Source organism: Arachis duranensis, unplaced genomic scaffold, assembly GCF_000817695.3.
Source record: "Arachis duranensis cultivar V14167 unplaced genomic scaffold, aradu.V14167.gnm2.J7QH unplaced_Scaffold_232525, whole genome shotgun sequence".
NCBI classification, from domain to species: domain Eukaryota; kingdom Viridiplantae; phylum Streptophyta; class Magnoliopsida; order Fabales; family Fabaceae; genus Arachis; species Arachis duranensis.
The window spans coordinates 622,574-642,381 of record NW_026264851.1 but is presented as its reverse complement, the minus strand read 5'-3'; the positions used below and the strand labels follow the sequence as shown (position 1 = coordinate 642,381).

At 28.6% G+C, this 19,808-nt stretch overlaps 3 protein-coding genes across 5 annotated transcripts; 2 read left to right on the top strand and 1 right to left on the bottom strand.

The window, feature by feature from the left end:
* The first annotated feature begins 244 nt into the window (after nucleotides 1–244).
* LOC127744101 (cellulose synthase-like protein B4) lies at nucleotides 245–6,008 on the top strand. The gene is made up of 10 exons (XM_052256373.1): nucleotides 245–577; nucleotides 673–1,006; nucleotides 1,093–1,212; nucleotides 2,285–2,401; nucleotides 3,328–3,540; nucleotides 3,630–3,756; nucleotides 3,850–4,028; nucleotides 4,651–5,051; nucleotides 5,207–5,214; nucleotides 5,364–6,008. Exons 1-10 carry the CDS (start codon nucleotides 303–305, stop codon nucleotides 5,879–5,881), a joined length of 2,292 nt encoding a protein of 763 aa, XP_052112333.1. The 5' UTR covers nucleotides 245–302; the 3' UTR covers nucleotides 5,882–6,008.
* A 7,579-nt stretch (nucleotides 6,009–13,587) lies between these two features.
* LOC107462040 (uncharacterized) lies at nucleotides 13,588–15,445 on the top strand. Its single transcript, XM_016080595.3, has 3 exons — nucleotides 13,588–13,916; nucleotides 14,298–14,321; nucleotides 14,826–15,445. The coding sequence occupies exons 1-3, from the start codon at nucleotides 13,718–13,720 to the stop codon at nucleotides 15,176–15,178; spliced, it is 576 nt and encodes a 191-aa protein (XP_015936081.1). The 5' UTR covers nucleotides 13,588–13,717; the 3' UTR covers nucleotides 15,179–15,445.
* A 1,452-nt stretch (nucleotides 15,446–16,897) lies between these two features.
* Nucleotides 16,898–17,834, bottom strand: LOC127744151 (constitutive photomorphogenesis protein 10-like). 3 transcript variants are annotated; one of them, XM_052256431.1, is made up of 4 exons: nucleotides 17,585–17,834; nucleotides 17,424–17,497; nucleotides 17,232–17,288; nucleotides 16,898–17,156 (listed from the first exon to the last, which is right to left on the bottom strand). In XM_052256431.1, exons 1-4 carry the CDS (start codon nucleotides 17,742–17,744, stop codon nucleotides 17,001–17,003), a joined length of 447 nt encoding a protein of 148 aa, XP_052112391.1. In that variant the 5' UTR covers nucleotides 17,745–17,834; the 3' UTR covers nucleotides 16,898–17,000. The 3 variants fall into 3 exon arrangements, 2 of the variants coding, with proteins under 2 accessions (XP_052112391.1, XP_052112392.1); XM_052256432.1 differs by having other exon boundaries at nucleotides 16,898–17,161; nucleotides 17,278–17,288; XR_008005270.1 differs by lacking the exon at nucleotides 17,424–17,497 and having other exon boundaries at nucleotides 16,898–17,288.
* Between the last annotated feature and the right edge of the window lie 1,974 nt (nucleotides 17,835–19,808).

Genomic DNA, 19,808 nt, shown 5'->3' with positions numbered 1-19,808 from the left:
GTATTGATATAAATAATTAAAAAAAATATAAATACTCTCGTAATGGTCTCTCTATATAAAAATGACCTTGTGAATGTTAAATATTTTGATATATTTGACCAAATATATTTTACTGAATTATCTAACAAATCACGGTATTATTTTCATGTGAAGATTTCATGTGAATATTCAAAAAATAAAAATAAAAAAATGGCAGCGAAGCAGGGGAAGTGTTCTCCGCCTTTAAAATGCCGACTTCCCCTGAAGCTCGTTGACTACAATAACTACAAGAAAAGGTTACTGGGAGTGAGAGAGAAATCACAATGGGAATCAGTGAAGAGAGTAGTACTGAGCCTCTATACGAAAAAATATGGGTAAAATACACACTTTCAAGGGTAATGGATTCAATTATTCTGTTCCTCCTTGTTTTGCTACTCTGCTACCGTGTATTCTCCTATGATGACATGAACCACCACTCATACCCTTGGTTCCTTGCTTTCATGTGCGAGTCATGGTTCACTTTCACTTGGTTAACCATCATCTCCACCAAATGGAACCCTTCATATACCATATCCTACCCTCACCGTCTCTTCTCCCGGTAAAAAATAAAAGTGTTGGTCACTTAACATTTCTGATTCCGAACCTATGTATCTATTATTAACTATATATATTGTGATTTTTTTTTATGTAAAGGGTAGCTGAGCTTCCATCAGTGGACTTGTTTGTGACAACAGCAGATCCAGTTCTTGAACCACCAATCATAACAGTGAACACTGTTCTGTCACTTTTGGCACTTGATTACCCTTCCAACAAGCTTTCTTGCTATGTCTCCGATGATGGTTGCTCCCCTCTTAACTTGTATGCTCTTGTGGAGGCTTCAAAGTTTGCAAAGCTTTGGGTACCTTTCTGTAAGAAGTACAATGTAAAAACTAGAGCACCCTTTAGATACTTCGATTCTAATAATAATAATGAGGCCACCGCACCCAACAATAGTCCAGAATTCATGCAAGAATGGTTGGCAATTAAGGTGATTATTATTATCAAGTACATGCATATCGATGTTAGTTTATGTATATATGTATGAATTTGAAGTCTTTAATTTAATTTATGCAGGACGGGTATGAGCATCTTTGCAGTAAAATTCAAAATGCGACAAAGAAATCAATCATGCTCGACCAAGAATTTCACGTATTCTCAACGACACAGCTCAATAACCATCCAACCATAATCAAGGTGCATGAAGTACTCGCTATATGAGAAGGATGAGAAAGCATAAAAAACTATTTTTTAATTAGTTAATATCCCATTCTAAAAAAGTTAGTTGGTATTGACTTAAAAAAAAGTTAATTCTCTAACATTATTCAAAAAAACATATAACAATGCATTTCGAAGGGAGATTGAAACTGAAACTGAAGAGTATATTTATAATATAAAAAGTTAAATGAGAATAATTTTAAAAAAAATATTATCACAATTTTAATTTTTATTTTTAAAAATTTTATTCCTCTATGTTTTTATTTTATAGAAGTATTGAAGGATTGAAATTTTGTGTCCCAAACTGAAATTCATTTTTTAATCACTAAATATAATACTCAATCTCAATCTTTTAATTTTAATTTCATTCTTAAAATATAAAAGCAATCTAAGAATTTTTTTTTTCTCTTTAAATGATTAGGTGACAAAGTGTATAAAATTAAAAATATCTATAAAAATTAATAAATTCAACATTTTTTTTTTAAAAAATCAAATACATATTTTGAAAAATATGTCTAACAAGAAAAGAAATTATAGATATTCATTTTTTGGAGGAAATGACAAAAGCATGTAATTTTTATGTGGAGTGTTTTTTTAATATTTACACAATAATATTTTTATATAAAAATAATATTATAAATTATTAAATAATTTAATATATTTAATTAAATCATCTAACTATTTATAGAATTATTTTCATGTGAAAATGTTCGAAAGATATTCAATTTTGTTTTTGCCTTAACATGGCATGGGGTCTACTTAAGGAGCTGCTATTGGACGTGGACTCACCACACTAACCGACACGTGAAGCATTACCACTATCTCAGCCTGACACTCTGACAGTATCTAAAAAAAAGTCAATTTTATTTTACTTTTTTGTTGTCTTGGTTAAATAAGGTTACTGATTGTGTCCCACATCTTCAACTATTTACTAACGAATAGGTGCTATTACTGTATTATTAGAAGAAGAAAAAAGGACACAATCATTCTCATGCATTTATGAATAATACATGTTAAAATAGTATTTTCACCATGATGATGATGGCATTAGGTAATATGGGAGAACAAAGAAGGTGCTTCAGATGGGGTGCCCCATTTAATCTATGTATCAAGAGAGAAGAACCCTAATCATCTACATCGGTATAAGGCTGGTGCTATGAATGTCTTGGTATGTTCTGCCTTCCATCACATTAGAGATAATAGGAAATCAATTTAAAATAGTTTAAAATTATTTTATTTTATATTTTTTAATTATTATTAAAATAATTTAAAAATTTTAGATATAATAAATATATAATTATGGATGTTATATAAAATAAAATAGTTTTAAATTATTATCATAAAAAAAAGTATATATAATCAATTGAGCATCATTCAATATTTGCATTGTGCATGTTAGTCTCTTTTTTTTCTCCTCTTCTTCCTTTTCTTCTTTTCTTAGATTTTGGATGATTCTTTTAAATTTTAACTATATTAGATAATTTTTTTTTCTCGATTTCAGATATGTCTTTTTTATATGTTTTAAATATTTTTTTATGTTTTTTATGATTTTTTTCGGTTTTGGATGATTTTTTTTAATAGTTTTAGATGTTTCTTTTTTAATTTTCGTATGATCTTTTTTCAATATTTTTTTATGATCATTTTGTTAGATTTCGAATTTTTTAAAATAATTTTGAATATTTCTTTTTTTGTTAGGTTTTTTATTTTCTTTTGTTATGTTTTGGAGTTTATTAGGTTTTGGATAACAATTATTTTAAATGTTTATTTTTATTTGGTTTTAGATATTTTTTAATGTTAAATTTTTTTATTTAATTTTAAATATTTTTCATAATGATTTGAATTCTTATTATTTTCAAAATAAAAATTCTAAAAAAAAAACCATATCCAATTCATTTTTTTTCTTAATAGACTTTTTTTTTACTAATTGGTTGTAGTTGGTTATTTTTTTTAGTTAGTTACCTAACAAAGTTGTTATTGTAATTAATTTTACAACATATATCAAATTTATTCAATCAAGTGGTTAATTAAGGAGTCTAGATGAAATGGTTTTTCATAATCATTGAATTAATTTGAATTTGTATGTATGATGAGCAGACAAGAGTGTCCGGATTGATGACAAATGCTCCGTACATACTGAACGTAGACTGTGACATGCATGTGAACAATCCAGAGATTGTACAACATGCCCTATGCATTTTGATGGATCCAAATTCAGATAAAGAAGTTGCATTTGTTCAATGTCCTCAGCAGTTCTATGATGGATTAAAGGATGATCCCTTCGGAAATCAACTAGTCACAGTATTTGTGGTTAGTCAAATCAAACATAATGTCAACAACAACCACTAATAAGTAAAGGAAAATATTATTTAATTGCTTTTGTTGTTGTGATCATGCAGTACATAGGTGGTGGAGTCTCTGGTATTCAAGGAATTTACTATGTAGGAACCAATTGCTTTCATAGAAGAAAAGTTCTTTATGGCCTTTCTCCTCACCATCACATTCAAAATGGAAGCAAGGATCTTGGTATAGCCATATAGCAAAATATACAAATATTTTTCTCTTTTTTTAAAAAAGAGGCGTTGTGTTATAAATATATACCATTATCACTATTTTCAGGAAAATCATCAAAAAAGAATATAATATTTGGAAGTTTGGAAGAGTTTGTGGAATCAGCTGCTCAAGCATTGGAAGGGAAGAAGACATTTACTCAAAATGCTAATCTTTGCAACTCTCTTGAGGCAGCCAAGGAAGTTGCTGCTTCTGGATATGAACATGGTACTGATTGGGGCAACAAGGTACATGCAACATAGCATAACATAACATATATAGTATTTCATAAGTTAACATAATAAATAACTTAATTTTGATGCACCATTATTGTAAAAATAATTTTATACGTGCATTCAATAATGTAATACTACATCGTTAAAAATACATATTTTTTTATATTTATTATCTAAAAAAACAGATATGATTAAACGAGTGTATCAAAATTAAACTCTATAATAATTTATCAAACAATTAAATAAAATCTTGTATGATATTTTTAAATTAGTTTAATTATTCTATTGGTTTCTGTAGTTTTATCAAATTTTTAATTAGATTTCTATATTTTTTTCTTTTAATTAAGTCCCTACAATACTTTTAATTTTGTAATTAGGTTTTTTCTAGTATAAAAAATATTATAGTTAATTGAATATTTTTTACTATCCGCAATTAAGAACCTAACTAGATGTTTAATCACATACTTTTTGAGAGAAATATTGTGTTAATTTTAACGTTTTTTATATAAAAAGGACCTAATTATAAAAAAAATTAATGTTGGGACTCAATTAAAAAAATATAAAAATCTAACTAAAAATTTAATAAAATTATAGAGATTAATAGAATAATTAAACATTTTAAATTTTATATTAGGTGGGGTGGATGTATGGATCATCAGCAGAGGATATACTTACTGGGCTGACAATGCACACAAAAGGTTGGAGATCTGAAAGCTGTGTGACAGATCCAATAGCATTTATGGGCTGCACGGCCCAAGATAGTGTAGTCCAAATAGCCCAATCTCAGAGATGGGGCTCAGGGCTGCTTGATATTTTCTTTAGCAAGAACTGTCCTATTTTTGGCACCATATTTGGTAAGCTCCAATTCAGACAGTGTTTGGCATACATTTGGGTCACTACTTGGGCCTTAAGATCTGTTCCTGAAACATGCTATGCCCTCCTCCCTGCCTATTGCATCATTACCAACTCCTATTTCTTGCCTAAGGTGATACACTACTACTACGGCCATTTTTCTTTAATATTACCTAATTACGAGTAAACTACCATTTTTTTATTATGAAATATTTAATTGCCAACAATTTTACCTCTAAAAGATATAAATTAATTCGATATCCATCATTTGAGTTAATTTTGTCGAACTAATCTAATTTTTTATGAGTATTAAGTTAACTTACATTTCTAGTGACTAGAATTGTTAGTACTCAAATATTTCATAATCAGAAATAATAGCTTAGTCAAACAATACTATTAGATTATCTATTAGGATAATGTGGAATTAAAATATCTTACCCACTTTTTTCAATACTTGAATAATTGTGTTCTAAATGATGAATGATGATCATGCAGGATACAACATGTCTACTCTATTAGAGTATTTGAAAACTGGATTGTCAATGAGATCATGGTGGAACAACCTGAGGATGTCAAGAATAACTGCAATGAACCCATGGATTTTTTCATTTGTGACAATTCTACTAAAAAAATTAAGGATACTTGACTATGCATTTGTAATTACAAAGAAAGAACTACCATCTAATAATGAGGGTTTAGATAAGAATAATGTAAATGCTGGTGGTAGGTTCATTTTCAACAAGTCGTTGGTATTTGTGCCAGGCACAACCATCTTGCTTGTTCAACTCACAGCTTTGATTATCAACTTTTTTGGATGGCAACCAAAGGCTAGAAGTGGTGGACAAAGTTCAGGGTTTGGAGAATTAATTTGCAGCATTTATGTTGTTCTGTTTTACTTGCCATTCTTGAAAGGGCTATTTAGGAAAGGAAAATATGGGATACCCTTAAGCACAATATGCAAGTCAATGGGGTTGGCTTTGTTCTTTGTGCACCTTTCAATGTTTATTGTTTGACTTTCACAGCTCTATGGAGTTTCTTCAAGAGTAAAATTTAAGTTGTCCTTAACCTTAATTATCACCATTGTGTATCTTTGTTTTGATCACCCTTGTTTTTTAAATAAAGGATGCTTATTAACTTCAATTATTAGTTTGTAGTATATTTGAAGGCGGTTGTTTTGGTGTAGAAGCTAGTGTTATTTCTACAAATATAGAAGTGGTGTGGTGATCGGATGTAATGTTATGTGTCTACAAGCGGCAAAACAACAGCCAATGGACCACATTGCATAGATTGGATTATCAAATGCCTATACCCTAAATCTTAAAATCCTACCACATGATAATTCCATCATCCTTCACAATTAATGCAATATGTCACAATATTGTCTAAAATGAAATCCTCTAATTCTATACGTTTAGTGTTAACCATGATATATATACAATTTTAAAAAATTTTATTTTCATATTTTAACACAACATAGTCGGAACACTAATTATTAACAATTTACATATTCACATTATTTCAAATGTAACATCATAGATCATACATCATTAACTTGACATTTTAAAATAAGTGAATCGAGTCACATATTTTAAATATTTAACTGAAATTAAGACAACTGATTTTTTCTATAATTGACTAATTATTTCATATTACTTTTTCTTACTATATTTGTCCACCTAACAAAATTCATCCATATAATCTTAACGGCATTGTCATTTTTTTTTTTTACTTTCTCTAAGTCCCGTATTTTCTTTTCATCTAAATTTTCTGCTTCAAATGTGTGCTTACTTTTTTTTAAACATTCTTTCTTCAATTCAAACCACAAAATAAAATATTCTTCCATCCAACTTACATGAGTCTAATCCACTCAGCAAAATACTTTTTTAATTTACTATAATACAAAGATTTTACCAGAAAAACAAAAATCAGCCCAGCTCCATGATTATTATTATTACATTGTTAATTACTGCTAACCCAGTTAACCTCCAATGAAAATTAACACTCCACCACCTGCTACTAGCCATACACGTTTTGCATAATACTGCAATGGAACAGAAGTTGTTCTCTCAACGTACACTGTCAACTTCTCATAATAACAAAACACTTCTACATGTGTAGAAACAAGACACGCTTCTACACCAGAGAATCAGCCATATATGAATTTAGTATAGTGTAGAAGATTTACTAAACATATTTGGTACTAGCTATTCTTTTTTGTATGGTTATAAGTTAATATGACCTGATTATGTGATTCAAATCAATTTATTCTATATGAAAATTATATTTAAAATTTATTTTTGAATAAAGTAACAATTAAGTCTCTGATATTAATTTTGGATTAATTAGTCTCTGAAAAAAATTAATTTGGTCCTTCACAATAGCAAACGATTGATGCGTTATATTTTTCTATCAATTCATCACGTAAAACTTAATGTTGGTGTTTATATATTCAGTTAATTAGTGTGATGTGTCTATTTATAAAAGGTAGATAACAATTTTTGGAGTGAAAATTTACATATTTTGGTAGTATTTGTGATAAATAGGGGTGAAAATAGGCCAGGACAGGCCAAGCTTTGCTCTTAACAGGTTTGGTCTGTCATGTAGTTAATTGGCTTGAGTCTGACCTACAGCTTGCTATAGGCTTTTTTTTAAAGTATTAAACATGGCCTGTTATTCAGTCTGGCCTGACCTGAAGCCTGTTAAAAGGCTTGATAATTTTTTTTACAAAAATAAAAATATTATTTAAAAAAATTATTTTCTAATAAACATATTTATATTTAATATGTCATATTTAATATTTATAAAAAAGTTTAAATTTTATAAGTATTTAAAATATACAAAACTATTTATAATTAAATATAATAAATTTAAAATATCTCATAATTTTGTTAATAATAAAAAAATTATTTATATATGTAATTATGAATTAACAGGTTTAGGCAGGCTTGACAGGTCAATGAGGCTAATTAGTGAGCTTAGGCCTGGCCTATTAACATAATAAGACTTTTATAAAAGTCTGAGCCTGTGCCTATTTTATAACAGAGCAGGCCAGGTCAGGCCAAACACAGGCCAGGCTACAGGCCTTTGGCAGGCCGCAGGGCCTTTTTCTACCTCTAGTGATAAATAGAGACTAATTGATAAAAATTATATAAAAACTCAAAAGATAATAAATATTTTACTGTCTAAATCCACATTATTTCTATAGTTGTGTAGTAATAACAGGACACATCCCATTGTAGATAATAAAATATATAGACCACTTCATTTTATTTCGCACTATTAGGGATGGCAAAACTCTCCGAAACGCAGGGATCTCTGCGGGAACTGCCCCGAATGGGGATCCGACTGTGAAGAATTTTTTCCGCGGAAATGGAGATGGGAGACAAAATTCTCCCGAGGCAGGCGCGGGGATCCCTGTCCCGTTTCTGCTATTCTCCGAAATTTATAAATTTACTGAATTATCCTTACTAGTTTATTTCTCATATATGTTTTTTAGTTATTTCTCTCTCTCACCCAACTTCTCTGTAGCTACCCCATCGCCACTCTTCCTTTTCACCGCATTGTCACACCTCACCGTACCATCACTCTCAGCATCGTGCTTTCTATTTGCGGCGTTCCTTTTCGTAACTCTGTCGGCATGTCCACTCTTTTCTCTGTTGTCGCGTCTCCCACCTCGTCCACTACTTTGTCTTATGGCTCGTCGTTGTGTCCTCCCACTTCGTCATTTCAAAAAAGTCACCATTGTCTCATTTAAACTTTTTATATAAAATCTTGCTGATTTTGTATAGGATAGATACTTACAGCTCTATTCATATGGAAATTAATAATTAGTTAGAACTATCAGATAAATGGGGAATGGGGTCCCGCGGGGAGTGGGGCCCCGTGAGAAATTGGGATGGAGAGTAATATTCCTCCACGGTGGAAAATGGAGACGGAGATGGGGAGCAAATCTGGGGACGGGGATGGGGAGCAAGGAGGCATCCCCCGTCCCCTCCTGCCCCCATTGACATTCCTACGCAGTATTATTAACGAAAAGACATACATATTCATTGTTTATTATCGTGAAGGACCTAATTAATACTTAAAAAAAACTAATTAATTCGAAGTCAAAATTTTTAAAAATCTAATTGTGACTTTATTCTTTATTTTTATTTTTGAATTTATGATAATCAAAATTGTATAACATTTAATTTGATAAACATTTGTTTTCTTGAATAATAGTTTATAGGATAAAATACGGTTTTGGCCTCCAACGTTTGAAATAAATTTTGTTTTGGTCTCTAATATTTAAATTGTTTTATTTTTATTCTAAAACTTTTAAAATAACATTAATCTTATATAATTTAAGTTTATATATTGTTTTTTCAATTAGAGATTTTTATCTATATAAATTAAATTTCATAATAGTCTGTTATTGACAACTATTCAGTAGGTCCAACTTTTAACTGGTTAAGTTACTAAATCTCTACAAGATAGTGGGTATTAGATCTACTATTAAAACTCTCCTTTTCATAATGATTTAGTATGAAAAATCTAACTCACTGACATCCACAATCCTATGTAGATTTAGCATGAATAGGCCTAATCCCATAAATCTACAGAAATTTAGTAGGATCTCCTTAGCCCTTTAGTATATGCAACGATTTATTAGGGAATATAGGAATCTAATATCCGATAAGCTGCGATTATTCTTGAACAAATGAACCCAAATTCGAGCTCTTTAGCATACACATTTGCATATTTTTTAGGGTAATCCACACGATCAAATTATTTAATGATCAAAATCACACTAATATTTTAAAATATATTAGTTTATATGTATGTCTTAAAGTAAATCTATACCAATTGAATCAATTAAATTCGATTTAGACTTTTTCAATGTAAATAGAATTAATTGAATTCGATTTACTATTTCTACAGCATATACACGTAAATTGAATTTAGTTGATTCAATTTAGTATTGATATATATTATTATTGACATTTATTACTTTTAAGTTAATATATTAACTTTAAAACATAAATGTCAATAAAGAAATATCCATGGTTTGGATTTAAATAAAATCTAACTTTTGTATTTTAGTTTAAATTCTAAAAATCTACATTTTTATAAATTAATTTCTAAAAATTTATTAAAAATTATAAAAACCATCATTTGACTCATTAGCATCTAAAAAATTATTCCAAAACTTTTAATATTAAAAAAATTAATATAAAGTATAGTCATCCAAAATGGCATAGAAATTAAAACTTGATTTTTTTTTCAGAGTCAGAAATAACAGATATTTATACAATATATAATTTAAAAAATAATTAACATACTATATCAATTAAATTATTATTTAATTGTGAAATTAAGTATAAAACTTATGCTTTGATGATGTTATGCTCTGCAAAAAATCTAAATTTAAGTTAGAAGTAATGTCATTAAAGTAATAATTAAGTTCTATACTTAATTTCATAAATTATAATAATTTAATTGATATAGTATTTTAATTATTTCTCAAATTACATATTTTATAAATATAGCTGGTCATTATATATTGTATAATTATATGTTAAAAAAATTTAAGTTTTAACTCCTATGCCACTTTAGAGAGTTATACTTTATATTAATTTTTTTAATATAAAAAATCCCGATAATAATTTTTTAGATGCTAATAAGTTAAATGATAATTTTTAATAAATTTTTAGAAATCGTTTAATGTTCCGTTTTACATTATAAATTTATAAAAATGTAGATTTTTTTAAATTTGAACTAAAACACAAAAGTTGAATTTTTATTCTTATTCGTTATGATTTTTTTATATTTTATTTGAATTCAAAAGTGAATATTTTTTTATTGACCTTTATGTGTTAAAATTAATATAGAATAAATAATTAATTTAAAAATAATAAATGTCAATAATTTATATCAATATTAAATTGAATAATTAAATTTAATTTACATGTATATGTTACAAAAATAATAAATTGAATCATGTTAATTCAATTCACATAGAATTAAATCTAAATTCAGACATACATATATAATCATTTCTCATTTAAAAGAATTATATAATATTGAGCTACATTTATTTTATCTATATGTTTTATCCTATTTTTTTTGAATTAATAAAACATTCTATCAAAAAATATGAATGAGGTATTATACGTTTGTAACTGATTTTTTTTATCTTAATAAAATTTATTTTATAAAATATTTTATTAAAACCTATAAATATAGAAAATACTTAGATATTAAGTAGGTTCATGTTAAATCTCTATAAAAATTAAGAGTAGAGATTTATCATCTTAATGCGTTAAAAACTAGACTTACTAATTACTTTAGATTATGTGGTATATGAACAAATTAAATATAAATACTATTATATAGAGGTATACATATATTTTAAAAAAAATTAACTTTTTAATTTGGAGACATTTGTATTTTTTATTAAAAGTGTACATGATTCGATTCGGTTTGAAGATTTTGTTTAGATTCGAATATTTTAAAAATTAATTTGGTGTGATTATACTAGGTCTAAAATTAAGGACTGATTTAAAGGGGATAAGTGGTAACTTTAGCCCTCAATAAATTTTAAACTCATATATTATTATAATAAATGAATTATATACAGTAAAATTTAATAGCTAGTAACAATAAAAGAAATTAATATTTTTTATGTATTAGAGTTTAAATTTCTCTACATACATTTATATTATTTATATTTTTTATTTGATTTAATTTTTTTATATTTATTTTTTAAAATTAATTTTAACTTCTATAATCATATAAAAAAATACTTTAATATTATTTATAATAATATTATTCTTTTTTTAGTTCACAATTTAGTTGTTTCTTTTTTATTATTTTTTATTATTTTTTACCTCTATTATTATATAAAAATACTTTAGTATATTTTAAATTCACATAACAAATTGTTAGTGAGATTAATTTATATTATTTTATGTCATATTTTATAATAATATAAAACATAAAAATTTAATTCGTAGCATATAAATACTTACTAAAGTAAATTAATTAACAAAATATTTGAAAAAAGATAATTTTATATTTTATTAGATGTAAAATCATAAAAATTATGAAAAAATTATAAAGACCGAGATAATTTTTTATTTGACAAATATTTATTAATTTTTTAATTAAAAACTTAATTATAATTATATCTATTATCAAATATATCTCATTATATTTGATTATATAAAATTTTAATTTTTGGCCTCTTCATAGTTAGATTTATGGATCCGTCCCTATCTAAAATTGAGTAAGAATTTTAAAAATAGATCCGATCATTATTTAAAATCGGGTCCGGATTAAGGCGAACCTGACTTCACTGGTCCATGTGTACTCTAAGAAAACTAAAAAAGGTACATGTTTAAATTAATTCTAATATTATGTTATATTAATTATAAGCTCATTGTTTTATTTTTATTCACACTTGTTGAATTAGAAAATAGACCAAAGAAGCATTAAATTAGAATTTATGAAAAAATTTCAATTCAAATATGAATATCAACTACTCGATAATAAGTATGTTTTTTTCTTCATTATAAATAAGAGCATTATAATTTTTTGATATAAAATTTATCAAGATCCGAACTCTATCGGTCTAGACTGGATTTTAGTATAATCTGAAAGTAGTGTGATTTCACCGGATCTAAGGTCGGGTAAGGCTTTTAAAAATAGGCCAATGAGTTATAGCTCAAATTGTATAATCTCCTCATACTCATCAAACACTTTGTTTGATTTAAAAGAATTTAGAAGGAAAGAAAATAAAAGAAAAGAAAATGGATGGAAAAATTAGTTTTCCATTGTTTGGATGAAGAAAGAAAATGAATGAAAAATGTAAAAGTACATGTGGGACATATGTTAAAATTTTCTCTCCAAAATTGAGAAAAAAACTTAAATTGGAGTAGAAAATGGGTAAAATTACAAATTTGTCATTATAACATTGGTATATTATAATTTATGAAGGGTATTAATGTAATTTCATTTAGGTATGATTTTCTCTCTTCTTATTTTTTTTTTCCATCCAAATAAAAGAAAATTTTTTTTCTACTTTCTTTTTTTTTTATTTTTTCTTCATCCAAACAACACAAAAAAAATTAACTTTTTCTTTTATTTTATTTCCTCTCATTTTCTTTTCACCCATTTTCTTTTCATCCATTTTTTATTTTGTATCCAAACAAAGTGTAAGAGATCGCGGATTCGAGTTTTCCTATCTTTGGTTAAAAAAAAGTTTTTAAAATAGACCCGGTCATTATTTAGGGTTGGATTCAGGTCAAAACAAACTCGAGTTTACTCGACCCACATATATACCCTGACTAATTAAAAATACAAAAATATTTGTTATGCAAGACATTTAAATTTGTCTGTTTAAAATATATTAGAATAAATAAGTTTTTTTATAAGAACTTAAATATCTCATATTTTAAAAAGTGAAGAGTATTTTCATATATTTATTGAGTAATTTTTATATTTTTAAATATAAATACCATTATATGGTGATATAAATAAATAAATAAATAAATTAGTCACCAAAAATAAATAAATAAATAAATTATCATAAGAATTTATCTAGGATAATATGATGATTTTGTTTCTAATGTAATTTATATAAATAAAAAATCCTAAAAATTAAAGGGGAAAAAATGAATTTGTGAATCGTTTTTCAAAGTTAGTTGCAATCCTTCAATTAATATATGCTAAGTTGCATTTATAACTGAAGTTGGAAAATTGGGGAAGGCAGCAACAGTGTTAGTCAAAAACTCGCTTCAAAACTGGAATTGAAGTTGAAAAAAAAGTAGTGGAAGTCGGTGAAGAAAGAAAGAGCGAAGAAGCAGCAGATGGGTGTGAGTGTGAATGGCGTGGCGGTGAGGGTAGCTTTGGCGGTGGTGGCGCTCTGCATTGGAGGCTACATTTTGGGTCCGCCTCTCTATTGGCACCTCCGAGAAGCCATTGCTGCTTCTTCTTCTGTTTCTCTTTCTTCTTGTGCTCCTTGCGTCTGCGATTGCTCTTCCCAACCCCTTATTTCTCTTCCTCAAGGTTCTTCTCTCATCCCCCTTTCTGGGTTCTTAGATCTCATCTCAAAGTTCACAACTTTCCCATCAATTCCTCTTTTTTTCCCTGTTTTCTCTGTTTATAACTGTTTTTTATCAGTTGTTCTGTTTCTACTTTGGATCTAAATACAGGAACTTTTATGAGATCTTCGTTTAGATTTCTATTTTAATTTTATTGTTATTAAAATTGGTATTCGGAATCAATGACTATTGAGAAAGCATAAGGAACTTGTGTTAGTTCGGGATTCAGTGATATGCAATGCATACAGTGGGAGCAATTATAGTTTTTTTTTTTTATGGTTCCTTTCACTTGATCTAAGCTAAAAAGATGCTTATTTCAGTTTTTTTTTTGTCTTTATTTGTGCAGGTCTTAGCAACGCTTCAATTGGAGGTTGGTTTCTTTATCCTAAATGAACTTCAACTTCATATTTACATTACTGCTTATTGTTATTATCATAACCTCTCTGTGATTCCATGTAATGCACACTTGTGTGGTGGTAGAAGCTCAACTGAAAGTTACTTTCACTTTGAGCACTAAGCTAGCTTGTTTCCCCTATAGTTTTGTGTGTTTTCCCCTTTCTATGATCGGTGGCAGATTTCTTGTGTTTGGTTTTTTTAGGATCTGTTGAATACAATATAGACTCTTTTTACATCTATCTAGATTTGGTGTCCACTTCACAGAAATGAATACTAAACAAATTTGGATGTAGACTTGTTTGGATTACATCATGCTGTTAATAAGATGTGACTCTTTTTTATTACATAAATTGCTCTCAAGAGTAAACATTTTATTTTACCTGCACCTGTGTGATCCCAAAAATACTGTTTCTATTACTGGATTTTAGATTTAACTCATTTTACTAACTGATGTTTCTTTTCTTGATTAATTGTTAAGATTGTGCAAAGCACAACCCGGAGGTGAATGGAGACACCGAAAAGAACTTTGTGGAGCTACTGTCGGAAGAATTGAAGCTGCGGGAAACTCAAGCCTTGGAAAACCAGCACCGTGCCGACATAGCCCTACTTGAGGCCAAGAAGGTTGCATCTCAGTATCAGAAGGAATCAGACAAGTGCAATTCAGGGATGGAGACGTGTGAGGAGGCCAGGGAAAGGTCCGAGGCGTCATTAGTGGCACAGAAGAAGCTAACTGCGTTGTGGGAGCTGAGAGCTCGCCAGAAAGGGTGGAAAGAAGGGGCCACCAAATCCAGTTCAAAGTCTCAAGCAAAAGCAAAAGTACAGAGTGCTTAGACATGATTTAGCCTCCATTGTTGCCCTCTAGTTTCATTTCGTTGAATAGCAAATCATCAACATAATAGGTCACATATGAAAGTTAAGGTATTCATGAGAAGCCACAAGTGTAGAGTCAATGCAAATGCTGTTGTATTTTTAACTAGGAATTTATTATACATGTTTTGGGTGTTGAAAGCTGGAAACTTCTACAGCTCATATTATTCTTTTAAGAACTTTCCTTCATACTTCTTCTACAAATCAAACAAAGGTCTTTCACTATGTCTCTTTCTATGTTTAAAAGAGTGTCAAGTGAGAAGGAGTTCAAAAGATTGAAATACCTTCAAAGTCTTTTTTTTTTCTCCATCCAATTGGTAAAGGAGAGTAAATTTCTCCTTGTTTTTCTGTCTCTTCCTGTCCCTTCTTCTCAATCATTATAAAATGCTCAAACATGACCTACAAGGCTACAACCTTTTATAGTGATTTAACACATTGCATTGTGTTTCTTTTGATGAATATGAAGTAAGAATGATATAAGAAACAACCATTTTTTATGGATGCTATTAACTCAAGTTAAAAGATAAAAAGAAATTAAAAAAAAACTATAATTGATATATGCAACAAAAGATAATACAATTTATTGTTCTCAAATCTGAAATGATAATATAATGATGAGACAAATACCATATGCCTTGCCAAGTAGTGGTCAATCATAGCAATGCCTGTGTCTGCAAAACTGCATTTATCAAATACGGCAATGGGGGCAATGTAATTTGTCCTCATGTACCTCGTGATCCCAACTTCATGGCCCATAGCCCCATACTGAAAAAAAAGGGTGGAAATTTCTACCTTTTTCCTTTTTTTTTTTTTTTTTTTTGGGATTCCTCATTTCATAGAAAATTGTGCTTATATTGTAGTAGTATCTAATTGCTATAATTTACTTGGAGAAAGAAATATTCCTTCCTTGAAGAATATGCGAGTTCTTTCCAATATGGAAAAAGTAATTTCATGGAGATGCTAAAGGCCCCCGATCTATGGACAAATTCTATTCCATTTTGTAGACTTCTCAACACAATTGTGATTGAAAATTTTTAGAAAAATTCAAGAACTCTGATGAAGAACTCTGATGATTGTATAGTGGCGGGTGACTTGAGGATGTGGTCATTTGGGGGCTGAAGGAAAGGGACATGCTGTAAAATTCTCAAAATGCACAGGCATTTTAATTGCCATAACTTTTTTGTTTTTCAAAAATGAATATTCTAATCAGTGAAAAGAAAATACATTGAAGAAAAAAAGGCTAACAAATACTCTAAAGAAACTCTTCAAAGATACTAAAATAGAAAAATTAAATAAAAAAATATAAACCAAATGTAAAGTTTTTAAGTTTTTGATGCATTAAATGCATTAGAAAACCAAAACTTTCCACTTTCATCCTCTTAATTAATCATCAAGGAACTCTCTAACTAAATCCCATTACTTGTTATCTTTCCATTTTTATAGTTTTGACAAATGTTAACTATATTTAAATGGGATGATTGACTACCTTTTTTTTTTTTTGCCCAATGGACAGAGCAACTATGATACACTAAGTATTATGAGTTTATGACAAATCCCGTTTTTCAAGTCCCAAACCTAATCTAACAGTGCAATAGTTTAGTTGGCTCAATATAACATACACTATGTGAATACATAACATTCCATATGATCATTGAGCTTGACAAGTAGTAGACTTGATTGCGATCACAAATTGAAAACATAGATTGAGTTTGAGAATAACAACATCTTGCTTATGTTATTACTGAAGCTTGTGAGAAGGAGATACAAGCTAAGTATGAACTAGTATTCACATATAGACATCATTAAAGAACATGGTACAAAAGAAGTTAAAAGGCTTGAACAATTCACTTGGCAAAACGAGCAGTCCACTCTCCAGCAACAAGATCATGTTTTGCTTTGTTTTCCAAATACAAGTGAGCAATGGCAGGGACAACAGCGTTATCTGGAACAACCATCATCATAACTCTTAAGTGAATCCATTCCACATTGTGAGGTTGAGGAGAGCGGAAGAACTTACAAGTGATCTAATTGCAGTTAGCACTTTGGTAATGGTTAGTGCTGGACTCCAACCATCCTTCAACAGTTAAAAGAATTCAAGGCAGAACTTACATATTGAATTACTCAGAACAAAATCAGTTTACAGGATTAAGTATTCTAATTCTAGCAAACAAAACATGGTGAAGAACTGAAGATGATCAATTAGGAGTACTTGGGGAGGGTTGAGGGGATAATCAGAAAGAAATATGATGTCAAGGAAAAATATGCCACTTTGGTATGCAGTTTCTGTAGACAAGTGAAAGAGAGAGAGGGAGCAGATATGAATTTAAGATTAGAAATTGAATTGAAATGGCATAGCATAGCAGAGCAGACCAGGGGGGCCAATGATGGTGGCAGAGCAGTGTGGAGGAGGGTCGTTGTTGAGCTCCACCATCTCCCTATGTATCCTCTTGCTCGATGCTGACACAGACGTTGTCGGCGCCCATGAATAGGTTGGTGCTGAGCTCGAAGAGGGTCTTCCTGATGTCATCATCACTCAGAGTCAGAGTCACACAGAGCTGCACATTCTGCAGATTCAATAGCTTCTTGGCATAGCCACTACCAGTGTATGGTTTCGATAACCCTGCTCTTATTTAGTGAGTTTGGATTAAAGTTTGTATGGACGGTAATTTATATTAAATTGATTTTATAAACTTAATTTTGATAAAACCAAGCTAGTATCAACGTCATTTATGTTTAATAATTTTGTATTAAAATAAATATTATTTAAATTAAAATTATATTTAGATAAAAATAATTAAAAAATATAAATTTATATTATTTAACAATGACATTAAAAAAATATTTATTTATAAAGCATAGTCATAAAAAAAATAAAATTAAAAAATTATTATGATTGTTCTTAGTATTTCTTATTATAAATGAGATTGAAGGATAAAATTAGTAAAAAAAAAAACTAATTTTTTAATTAATTTTTTAATCTAACAATTGAACGCAAAAGAAAAACGCAAAAATTATAATTTATTGCTTCTGATTAGTGGTGGCAAAGCGATCCGTCCACTCCAACCCCCTGTTTTAGGCCAACACTATAAACGGGCGGGTCGGCCAATCCTACGCAACTAAAGTGGGTTCAAAATGCTAGTTCGTTCCACTTTTGGTGATCTGACAAGCTAGTCCGCTTAACTATTTTTATTTTTTTAAAAAAATAAAATTCATTAAAATTAACAAAAAAATAATAATTAAAAAATCAAATACAAATAAAAAAAGTCAAATTATAATATATTTTTTTACTATCTTTTTTTTAACTTCAATAAAATTGTTCAAAATAATATTTGTTAATAGAACCATCTTTATTTTAAAAAATAAGTCACATAATTTGAACATATATACGAACTTGTAAAATAAATAAATAAAGTTAATAACTAAAAGAAGAATAAAAAAAGGTATTTAAAAATTATATAATTATTAATTTTGTAGTAGTAATCATTTTTTTATTTAATTAAAAAAATAAAAAATAAAAATCCTTGGTCCAATCCGCTCTACCCCGTCAAAGTTCGCAAATTTGGCGGTACGAGTTTGACAGATGTTATAAATTAGGCGGGTTTCAAATCTTAGTCCAACCCGTCTCGAGTTTGACGAGTTGGCCTGATGAATTCAACCTGTTTTACCACCGGTATTTCTGGTGAACGGAAGTTAAAATCCAAAATCATATTGACGTGTTTAAAAAAAAAAGTTAGCCAAACAAAAATTTCTAGCGTTAAATTAAACGTACTTTTTGTATTTTTAATGCTAAACCAAACACTCTAAACTATCATTATTTATTGGATTAGCTTAAACATTTTTTTTTCAATCTGACTTTCTTTTTTACAAGCTCAGTTAACGTGAATGACTGAAACTTTTATGACTTGTTTATGATTTACTACTTTAATTGAAGCCACTTTTAAGAAATAAATACAGAAAAGTTTTTATTAGAAAGATCAATATTTAAGTATTTTATGTACCAATTATTAGGATAATGTCAATTAATAAATTCAAAATATTTATTTTTAATGTATTTTTTATTTTAAAATCTGAACCAATGTTTTTAACTTCTAAGACAATACCCAATTAGCAAGATTTTTAATTATATTAAAATTTTTAGGGTCTTTCAAACCACGAGTTGTATCACTTAGACTTGATCCACACACGCAAGATTAATTATATTGAAATATAATATTATCATAAAATAATCATGAATATAAAAATTTGTATAGATAAAGGGCACTACTATGTCCGAACTATTCAACATAAGATAAATTATATTTTTGCTTCTCCACAGTTATCTGGTTATTATAAATCTATTGAAGGATTTTTGTAGAAACAAATGAGAAACTAGCTAGTCAAAGAAGAATGGAGACTGGAGATTATAACTGGTTAGGAGAAAAAGGACCTCACAAGTCACACCACACAGGGCCTTAACTTTATTAGCTATAACAACTAACAAGTTTGTCAGTTAGACAGTTGCTGTTCAACAGACAGTTACTTGTTCAACCAATCTTATTCATCCGATTACATTAGTAGTTAAACTTAATTAGTTGAATCAGTTGGTGGCTCTCTC